Source organism: Anoplophora glabripennis, unplaced genomic scaffold (genome assembly GCF_000390285.2).
Source record: "Anoplophora glabripennis isolate ALB-LARVAE unplaced genomic scaffold, Agla_2.0 scaffold554, whole genome shotgun sequence".
NCBI lineage: Eukaryota > Metazoa > Arthropoda > Insecta > Coleoptera > Cerambycidae > Anoplophora > Anoplophora glabripennis.
Genome location: NW_019416637.1, coordinates 259,203 through 270,905, shown reverse-complemented (window position 1 = coordinate 270,905; position 11,703 = coordinate 259,203). Strand labels below are relative to the sequence as shown.

The 11,703-nt window shown below is 34.8% G+C and overlaps 1 protein-coding gene across 1 annotated transcript; it reads right to left on the bottom strand.

The window, feature by feature from the left end:
• Positions 1 to 4,108: 4,108 nt before the first annotated feature.
• On the bottom strand, positions 4,109 to 7,772 carry LOC108909812. The gene has a single exon (XM_018714240.1). The coding sequence runs from the start codon at positions 7,770 to 7,772 to the stop codon at positions 4,134 to 4,136; it is 3,639 nt and encodes a 1,212-aa protein (XP_018569756.1). The 3' UTR covers positions 4,109 to 4,133.
• Positions 7,773 to 11,703: the final 3,931 nt, after the last annotated feature.

Sequence of the window (11,703 nt, the reverse complement as noted above, 5' to 3'; positions counted from 1 at the left end):
TGTCTTACACAATACAGTCAGAAAAATACCTACTTTGAGGAATATCACACTTGACGTCAAAATATATTTCGAAAATGGGACTGAACTATTTAGGTGAGTAAATGTTCTTTGAAACACAATATATAAAATGTTAACTTTATTTGTTGAAACTAAAACATTTCGATATATTAGGTATGAAATAAACATTAAATAAATTAAAATTAAAGGCCCATTATCATCAGGAACTTCTTGATTGTGATTGTTTTTATATTTTAGTATGGTTCAGTACGTTCTGGGTCCTCTGGATTTTCTGGAGCTCTAGGATCTTCTGAATCTTCAAGAGCCCTAAGATTTTCTGGATCTTCAGGAGCTCTGGGGTCTTCTGGGCCCTCAGGAGTTCTGGGGTCTTCAGGATCTTCTAGAATTTTAGGATCTTCTGGATCTTCAGGAGCCCGGAGGTCTTCAGGATAGTCTGGATCTTTAGGAGTTCTGGGGTCTTCTAGTGCTCTGGGGTCTTCAGGATCTTCGGGGGCTCTGGGGTCTTCAGGATCTTCAGGAGTTCTAGAATCTTCTAGATCTTCAGGAGCCATGGGGTCTTCTGTAGCTCTACGATCTTCTGGTGCGTCAGCTGCTAACCGTGGTTCTTCAGGATCTCCTGGGGCCCTGGGGTCTTCTGGATCTTCAGGAGCTCTTGGGTCTTCAGGATCTTCTGGCGCCCTAGGGTCTTCAGGAACTTCAGGAGGCCTTAGATTTTCTGGATTTTCTAGAGTTCTAAGATCTTTTGGGTCTTCTGAGCCTCAGGAGCTCTGGGGTCTTTTGGATTCGCAGGAGCTCTGGGGGTCTTCTGGGTCTCTAAGAGATCTGGGGTCTTTTGGATCTTCTGGTGCTCTAGGGTCTTGGATCTCTAGGAGCCCTGGGGTCTTCTGCATCTTCAGGTGCTTTGGGATCTTCAGGGTCTTCAGGAGCCCTTGGATCTTCTGGATCTTCGATCGATAGCATGCTTCTCTACGTTGTCCTGAAAAAATGTATAATTATTCTCTTCGTCTTCATACTCCTAAAGAGTGCAGTATAAATAGTTTCTTCCTAAGGTAGTTCTCATAAATAAAAAAAATTACCTGATACTGAAAAAATAATATTTCATGAATTTCAGGGTGCTTATTTATAGAATGCAGTTTTTGATTCATCTGTTTAAAAAGTCCGTTTAAAAAAACCTGTAAACTATTTAAAGGGAGGAAAGGCACTTATATTAAGGTAAGATAAATCTCACTAACAATTACTTAGTATTTTGGTAATAAAATGTTGTTACACTACAGAGAAAACTAACACAAAGGCTAGAGCAGCAAGACAAGCAATAGTCTTCATCTTCAGTTAGCTGCTTGTCTAAGATAGATTCTCTGTGTTTTTTTTTTCTAGTATATGTATATATTAACTGAAAATAATTTTTATCTTAAGTACCTTCCTCCACCAATAAAAACAGAAAATATTTTGGTTCTTTATCTTGATAACTTTGAAGCATCACGAAGGAATTTCAATTATTTCAATTTGAATATTTTAAAAGTCTGTAATGTCCAATGTTTTGTCTGAGTAGTAGCATGTATCTTACCCAGTTACACGCAATAAATAAGAGGACATAGGTCGAATATACTTTTTTTGGGATGTTCCAGCACTGTTCAGATAGTGAAGATATCGGAAAAGTTTATTTACAGAGCCTCGCCTTAGCTGTTATTGAAAATAAATAACGTGCGCATTTTCCTATATCGTTTCAGCAAAATTCATATCTCTGGCAGCCTCACATTAAGTTTTTCAATTTTCCGCCAAGCTATAATTGTCAGGTGACATTTTTAAGCTTTAGTTTGTATAGTCTGCTAGTTAAATTGCGACCAATTGTTATAATTATGAAGCATTAAAGGTATATACACTACTTTTTGCATTTTATTGCCCGAAATTATTAATTAATAATCTTATACGAATAGCATAATATCTGTCACAAACATCAAGTTTAGATACCATGTTATAATACAGGCATTGATTTTATAAGCTATAACTTGCCTTAAACTGTGGGTAATGTCTAGGGCTGTTAGAGAGAGAGACGCAATTCAATGACGTGCCAAGCGGGTCCACCGGGACATACGTTAGCCATTGCCTCAGAATGCTTTTCACGTTCATGACACGTTAGTATACTGTTGCTTTATTATTATGCGGATGTTGCGTAATAAATTTTTATCCATTGGTGTTACGATGGTGTTATTGTAGGCAATTTAATTTGTTGCTTTTTAATCAATTATGCGTACGCCTATGTCCCGCGGCTCAGTTCTGATTAATGTTAACAATGAGACGAAACCTCTTAAGATCGCTTGAGTTGTACAATGGCATTGCAGCATTTCTGAGGCGGGTATACGTCATCGGTATTATAATTCGATTTCTATCCTCTAACCCAATATTAGTTATTTGAATTACTAATCATTTTTATAATGTTTGCGTGAGTATATATTTCTAAACATTGCAGTTTAGAATATAAAAACCACAAAACGACAATTCGGTTTGCAACCCGTGTTTATTATATAAAACACTTCTAAATTCTAAAGTTTATGCAAGTTGTATTTACTTTTGTAGCTACAACTATCGAATTTCTATATTATTTATAGTTATAAATATTGAAAATAAGAATAAATGTTTTCAAAAAATTTTGACATTTTGGAGTTTCCAAATGTCGAATTTAAGGGTAAAACTTTGTTTAAAATTGAATACGAATAAAAGAATACAATGATTTGTATATTTTTAGATACGTTCTAATACTTAAGTTCTTAATAGACCTATTAAGATAAATATCAAAAATATTTCTCAGTCCTGATGTAAATGTATTATATTATATCTTTATCTTTGTTTAGATACTTGAGAAAAACAGTTAACTACTTGAAATCGATTGAATGTAAATACACATATGTTACGGATTTTGATAATATTTTCAAAATGTTTGACTAAAGTATGTGTAGAATGCATTTTGCAATTTTTATTATTTTCGTTCCGTTTGTGCAAAAAAGGTTTTCAAAGCATTTAATTTAAAAATTATCATATCAGATAAAGTGAGTTCTAAGAATTTGTATATTAAAATTATTTACCAATGGATTCTACGACTATTGTAGTCACAAACAATGAGGTCCTTATTTAGTTTTACAACTTTCTTCAACAGATGTTTTTAAAATATACAGACCTGCGAAAATTTAAACCAAAGACAAGGGTATATTTTTCGAAGGTTTTTAAGGTATGTGTCTTCCATCTTCTTTGCAGGTTCTATAAAAAGCACGTATTAATAGAGTCTTATCAAGAGCGTCAAGCACCATAATCACCAAAAAAACACACACTGAAAAAATTGTTAAAAGAACTGTCATTTTATCTTGCTTTTAGTTCAATTGTTTTGAATGTTTCAACTGATTCTAGATTAATTCGCAATATGTTTTATTGTGAGCACTGTGAGTCTGCTCACTGTCTTTATGTGGTGACTAGGCATTAAATTTTATGTAATTGAGGCCTACGTAGAGTTTCTGTGAGTTTGAGGAGCTTTATTCACTGCGCCTCCTGGGAGGGCAGCTTTAGAGCTGCTGTGTATGGGAGCACTGGCTATTTTTTAGAGACAACATAATCATATTTTTAAAATATTGGATTTATTGTTTTCTACTTTATAATAACAATAAATGTGAGCAATAAATTACGCGGACAAGTTTGCTTGAGTAATTTGGATCGCTTTCCCACTGGAACAGGTTGACGTTCGTGCACAAGTCATAGCAGCTCCGTATGTGGCTCTGCTGCGTGGTCCGGTTTAGTTCGACACCATTTCCACTTCTGGGCTTCCATTTCCACTTCTCTGTATTGGCTTTTTGGTAATTACTAGTATTGTTCGGCTTTCCTTTAGTTCGTAACTCGTTGAATTCGGACATCTTTCAGTTAAAAGTTGGTAGCTTTAAGTTTTGCAATATTTTTTTACAATAGAACTTAAATGAATGAGTCTAGGGATTCTAATAGCGGTTCCGCCCCCACATAACTTGGCCCGAGAACAACAAGGGTAGGTCGAAGATTCATAGTCAAGGCTGAGGAATCGAAACTTTTAAACAAACTCGGTATAACTTCTATATAGTGTACACTGTGCTAAATACCCGTCATTGATAGGCACCTTGATCCACGAGGTATTTGGCAATATCCGAGTAACCATGCTTAACAGTTAAAGACAGTGCAGTGCTGCCGCTAGTGGTTCTAGCGTTTATATCTGCACCGTGCTCTACGAGGTATTTGACAGCGCCCAATCTCTCATATTTGACAGCTAGATGCAATGCTGTGTTGCCGTCAACGTCTTTAACGTAAATGTCTGCACCCTGTTCCATGAGGTATTGGAGAGTGCTGGAATTTTCACGTCTAGCAGCTAAGTGCAACGGTGTGTTGCCGTCATTGTCTTTAACGTTGAGATCTGCACCATGTCTCACCAGGTATTTGATACTGCCTAGACTCCCATATTTGACTGTAGAGTGCAGCGCCGTCTTGCCGTCATTGGCCTTAACGTTAAGGTCTGCATCTTGTTCCACGAGGCATCCGACTATGTCTGTTATCTTAAATTTAGCAGCTAAGTGCAGTGCTGTGTTGCCATCATTGTTTCCTATATTGAGATCTGCACCTTGTGCCACGAGATATTTGACAATGTCCAGTTCCTTATATTTGTTAGCAAAACATACAGCCGTATCGTACTTGTTTTCAACTTTAAGGTATGGATATTGGAATTGATCTACATAGTATTTCCTAATGTTGGATCTCACATGCTCTACGGCTAAATGCAATGCCGAGCAGCCGTCATCGTTCTTGCTGTTAACGTTTGCACCTTGCTCAACCAGGAAGTTGACCATCTCCCAGTGGCCTCCCTTAACTGCGAGATGTAGTGGACTGTAACCAGAATCATTCTTAATGTTAACCCCGCCTTTTCGCACAATAATCTTCAAATCATTCAATGTGTTTCTTTTTTGGAATGCCAGTTTAGGCAGCCAATCCGCAACTTTAATCTCTTTATCTGTAATGATTTTGAATATTACGCTTCTTAGAAGTAATTGGAGGATTGCTACGTGACCACCACCTGCGAGTTGGAAAATGAGATTCGAGTTAGCCTTACAGGAGAAGGACCGATAGTTTTTGAAGATATTAGGAGGCAAGGAAACTTTCTGCAGTAAAATGTCTAAGAAAGCACGGACCACTTGAAATCTGTCATTTGGAAATACTGCGTCGATCAGGAATCTCTGAAACTCAACATTTGGATTCTGAAGTTTTAGTTCTTGAACTATGCTATCGGCCACGAAGTATTCCGCAAAAGACCTGTGTAAGAACTGGAATTCGTCACCGAGTCTGTGCACAATTCCAATCTTTAACACGTACTCTTCCATGTCTTCATCCCTTGCGTCGTAATTTGAGAATAAACGACTTTCTGTTTCATTAAGGATTACTTTTAAAGCTAGACTATTGTGGTAAGCAAGGCATCCTTTGAAATGGTTAGAGAAAGCTTGATTCGCCACCGTGTTTCCGCTTGTGTTTCCCTTGTCTATGAAGACATCTCGCTTCATTTCAATGAAAACGTCGTACAGTATCGCGATATTAAATTTTTTAGGCAGTTTCGGTTCGGCTTTATCCCCACTCAGATACTCCTTACATCCTTCCCAATCTGCCGATTCCTTCCACTTGAGACTTTCCTGAAATATCTCAGCCACCATCCTTACTTGCAGTGGGATTTCCTCAAAGGGATTTTCTGAAGAGTAGTTTGATCTTGTCCAAGACGATAGGTTGTCAATTAGTATCTTGGCATATCGTTCACATTTCGTTTTATTTCCATAGTTTAGATTCAAGTTATGTATCCAGTAGTTCGTAAGGAAATTTACCTGGTCCGATCTCGTAAAGGGCAGCAGTTTAAACGTTCCAACTCCTAGAACTGCTCCCAACTTCAGAGCTACGTGAGGTCTGGTTGTAACAAAAATTTTTACAAAGTTGGGACCCTGCTGGCATTGGTCGAGCAAATTGAGTATGAGATCCGTATAGTCTGGGCTAATCTCGTCCACGCCGTCCAACATTAAAACTACCTTTTCGTTCATGAAAAAAACGATCTCTTCAAGCTGGTTTGTGAGCTTAGTAGCTTCTCGGGAATTCAGCAGCTCGACCACACTTATTACTTTTGTTTGCTTTTTCAGTGTATTTCTTAAAATACTCGTATAATCATTGAGATTAATTTTTATAACCCACAAATGACTATTTCTTTCTTTTATAGTCGCCGACATCTTGGTGAGGACTGTGCTCTTACCCATACCGGCACTGTCGGAGATTATTATGGCTTTCCCTTTCACGTTAAAAATGCTTTCCTCTGACAAAGGTTCTCCTCTCTTCTGTCCTTTATCGACGTGTTTCTCAAAGCTGCGACATACATAAGATCGAGCAATGTCTTTATCCAAACCTAAAGACTGTACCCCCACTGTAACTTTTTCCCCTCTGATTAGTTTCTCTAGCATTAGTGAATTTAAGGATTTTGTATAATCTATAGACGTATCCGTGTGTAAGAGTTCTTTTAAGCTGACTGTGTTGCCTTGGAAAATTACGTTTTTGCTGTTCATCAGCCTCTCCTGACAATCCTTCGAGAAGTTATCGAACGTTACAGACCCATCAACTTTAGAAATATCCAATCCAATCCGCTGTGCCAATTTACTGTTACCTGCTTCCACCAAAACAACTTTTTTATATTTATACTTGTCCAATATTCCTCTTAACTTGGCAGTTATTTCATTTGTTGCAGCCTCTTCTGTAATTTCGGTCCAAGTCATCACCAAAAGGGCATAGCGTTGCAGCTCAAACGCTTCTATTACTTGTTTTTGCGCTTTTAGACCTTCGTTAGGATTCACAAACAATTTTCTACATTTATCGTCTCGTAGAGCATGATGTATTTTCAAAAGCTGCAACAAAGAACCCTCCTCAACTTTAATGTGGAATATTCTATTCGAATCAGTAAAGCTAAAGTCGGTCTGTTCAAACGACAAGTTGTAGTTTTTCAACGATTCGCAGTACTTGTCGCTTTTTATTTCGCAGAGCATCGCTTTGACTTGTCTCTCTGTCAAATATTCACCCTTTGGTTGTTTAAACCAGTGTTCCATCTTCCTCAATATTTCTTGAGCGGATATTTTGCAACACAAACTGGAAGGGTTCGAACGTGATATTAATCCTTCGATAATTTTGTGCAAATGATCTTCACATGGATAAGAGGAAAAAATCTGCAATTTTTTTAGGAAATCTTTCAAGTTTTTATCTGTAATCACTGCTTTGTCGATACTTTTGTCCCGTAAATTCTTGCTAAAGTAAACTTCTGCGTTCCTTTTTAAATCCGGCAAAATGTTTTCATTGAATTTATAAAAGGAACAACAGTCGTGTTCGTAGTATAACACATTTTCAGGATTGGCACGCTGGAAGGTTAAATAATTCTCTAGGCCCTTCGTATTGATGTCAGTGTTGGTGCAAATGATAACAGTCTGAGCTCTAAATTTACTCTTGATCTCTTCGTAGGAGAAGAAATATTTCGGCAAACTGAAGTCGGCATTTTTGGAGTTGTCCGATAGCAACTGCTCTTTGGTGATCTTCCTGCTCTCTTTATGTTTGGCTTGAACCAGAACGGCAATACCTCCGGGTAATTCTACCACGATGTCGTCATATTTCCCGGCGTTTTGGTTCTCACTAGATATTTTCCAGTTTTTGTGGTGGTTGAGAGCATTTAATAGACACACAGTCATCAGGTCCAATTGAAACTGAACCCCTTTCAGTCCGGCATTGCCTTTATTCTTTTCGTATGTGTCTTCCATCTTAGTTTCTGCAAAAGAGATAGACTTTGTTATGTCATGTGTTACAACCAAAAAAAGGGGAAAATATCACACTGAAAAATAGACAAATCTTGAAATAGGACATAATAAATAATACTAAACGGTATTTAAATTTCAAATCAAATAATTTTGCAAATATAAAATATTGTGTGGTAAAATGTTTATATGAGCAACAAATCCTCGAAAATGAAATACTATTCTTAAAAATATATTATTACACAATCAATATCCAGAAATATTTGTTGTTAAAACTATTGAAAACATTAAAAATAAATTTAACAACAAACAACAAAATTGTATACACCCAGTAAAAGTACAATATATTCAAGGTATAACTGATAAATTAAATATAATTGATAACTGGTTTAATATTAGAACAGTCTTTCAAATCAACAAAACGCAAGGACGGTTTTTATCAAAAGCGCGACTGCAAAATGAGATAGAAAATTGTAAAGACTGCATTTACACTTTCCCTTCTGTAAGTAATAAACATTATGTTGGCGAAAAATTTTGGGAAAAATAATACGATAAAGAAAAAATATTTCTGGTTAAACGGAACTTAATTTATAAAATCGACCCTTTGCCTGATTCTTTTGACGTGAAGGGCTTTTTATGATTTTTTTCTTTTCAGTGTGTCAGGAGTACTAAGTCGAGTAAAAACAGACGTTTCAAAATCTGTACCAACACAAAAAATATAGCAAAGAGCAAAAGACTGTTACAAGTGTTCTTAGTGACCTCTATGTTTTAGGCTTATGTTCTCCCTATATGAAAGTAAATTGAAATACGAGATCTGTTCAGAAAATAACCGAATTTTTTTAATGGAGATCTTTAGTGATATGCGGTCTGTAACCATATGTTCTTTGGATTGTTTATATCCGATTTAGTTTTCGCGATACTGTTATTACCATTTTTGAAATGTGCAATTTTCTGGAGCGATACAAGATAAAATTTTGCGTGGAACTGCGGAAAACGTCCAAGGAAATCGTTTTAACTTTTTAAACAAGCTTACGGAGATGATGCTTTGAGTCGTAGGCAATGTTACAGATAGTCACGATCTAAAAGTGATCGTTTATTTTTTAAATTCCAACACTGTAGGTATCACAAAAACTAGTGGTCTTAGATCCTTGATTCATTAAGAAATAATAAATTGATTGCTTATAAGACAGGAAGCGGAATACATAATTTATTAAAATTTGGTACATTACATCAAGATATTAAGCCTATTAATACAGCGTGATGATAGAGTTTAGAACAAAATAAAAACGAAAAAAGTTTGCAAGTTTAACAATACAAATTAGGTTTTTTTTTGTGTTGGCACTCAGGTCACTGATAAAAATTATTTCGGTTTTTGGTCGTTGGTTAGAAACAAAAACACCACTGTTGTAGCGTGACATTTTCACAAATTACTACGTTATTATAACTTTAATAAACTTCGCAAATTTATCACTGAATTTTTTGGAGTTTAGAAGGAATGGCAGATTTAACCGAACGCGAAAGGATAGAGATCTTATTGGTGGTTGGATATGGTGATAAGCTACGAACCCATGCGGAAGCATGTGAGCTGTTTAATCAAACACATGCTACACACACGGATATGGATATAAAGTCCATCTGATACACGAATTATAAATGAGGATGACCCAGACCGCCGGTTGTAGTTTTGTGATCAAACCTTACATAACTGTATTCGTAAGAGAAAACTTTATCCGAATATGTAAAAATATGCAGGGTGTTTCATAAGAAAAAATAAATTTATTGGCCTTCGAGCTTTTGGAAGCTGGGTCACCCTGTATACCACTGAATCGTCTTAAAAGATGCACCTTCCGAGAACAAAATCGACATGTCTGCGTTTTTTAAAAAATCACTCAGTATAAAAGTTGTGAATTTTGTTCGAAACTTTATCATCATGCTGTATATTAAGATAATAGATACTAAGCTTTCATTTATTTTAGTTTACGCGGAAATATTACTTTGTTATTTACGTGAAAACAGTGGCGTATCAGGAGACTGCTTTCCCCACAATAGGAATTTAGATAATGACCACCCTGTGTCCGTCAGTGTCCTCACTTTGTTTTTTTTTTTCATTTTTGTAATGCTTAGAACTGCTTAGGGTTCAATAAACTCATATGCAAGATACAAAAGTGTCACAAACATTTTGGCACCATTTATGTCAGGTAGGTAGATCATTTGTGAAAAAACAAAAACGAAATCTACATACTAAAAGTTAATTATTGGAAGAAAATCGGTATACGCACAGAAATACGTAGAGAATAAAACATTTTAGTAAGATTTAAAAAGTATATACAACTACTATTAGCTTCTCTGTAATTTTATTTTATTTTAAAGTTAATCCAAACAAATATAATTTTCTATTCTAAAAAATCTTTTCAAACGGAGTAACAATGCTGTTCCATAGGTATCAGAAATCGAGGTATGCATATATTTAAAATAAAGTAAGATATATCAGTAATATATTTTAAAGAAATACTGAATTGCGTTAAAAAATTGTCGATTTAATTTTTTTTTAAGTTATGACTTTTCTTGCTGCCTATACTTTGAAATATACTTTTTGTTACCTACTACATATTATACTAAATCTTATAAATTGACAAATATATTATATCGTATTTATATACGAAAAATAGTGGCACTTACATTTGCCAAAGATTCACAATCACAATAAGAACAACAAGAATAAAACTGACGTTCGGAGATGAGATAACACATGGGCAACACTGACGTTGCGTAGTGGTTTCCTTTGTCAGGAATACGTCATTATTTAAATCATGAAATTGTTACAACATGCATCATCATTAAATATTATAATTAAACATTAGAATAAGATTGGGGAGCATTAACTTCCTCAGATAATACTGCTGCTAAGTTGAGAGCTATAACTAGATTTCAACGAACTGTACAGAAGTAGATGGGTATTTACATCAGATTAATTAATAAAATAGTTTAATTATAAATTATGTTCTATATTTTCATGGCGTGGTTGATTATCTAAATAGATATGCAGCCACTATTACCTACTTGTCTTGTTACGGGTTGCAGAAATTATACAGAAACAACGATGTGATCATGGACAGAAGGTTTTATAGATCGTAAATTTACTTTCCGCCAATTCGCGTTATTTAGCACCCCTTTTGAAGCGTTCCAATACTATAAGGGAATGAACCTCACTATAAGGGAATGAACCGCACTTTCGTTTTGGCAAGAATAGTACCTATTAGCAACTAATATCAGGTCAGAGTAACTCTAAGTTGCTATTAGCTACTAATAGCTACTATTCTTGCCAAATTGAAAGGCTCTTAGTTGTGTATTTTTAAATCCATATTACTTTAATGAAAAAAAAAATGTTGTTTTGGAAAAAACTGTTTTTAAAGGTTTGAAAAATTTCGAAAAAAGCGTCATTTGGGGGTACCAACTTAAATTAATGCAATTCATTTTAACTCGAGGAAATAGGACATGCGAAGAAAAAAATCACATCGAAACTGAACAGGAAATGGTTCGGTATAATTTTCATATTTTGAAATTAAAAAAAATGTTTTTTCAAATTTTTTTTTAATTAAAATTAATTTTGATTATGTAGCAAACAATTTTTTGTATAAAATTAGTAATAAATAGGTATAATAAAAAAACTTTATGTATTAAAATTTCAAGAAGTTAAAATTGTAATTTTATCGACCGCCTTATTTTTATTAATATTTTTTAATTTTGAGAATTTTGCAATAAATTCAAATGCTTTTTACTCTTTTTTAAATATTTTAACAATAAATAATAATTTGAAAATAATTAAAAATAATTTTACATTTAAATCGTAATTAAATAGATAACAAAA

Excerpts from the sequence above, each read along its gene's own strand:
- LOC108909812 (XM_018714240.1), bottom strand. The coding sequence starts at position 7,772 with ATGACTGTGTGTCTATTAAATGCTCTCAACCACCACAAAAACTGGAAA.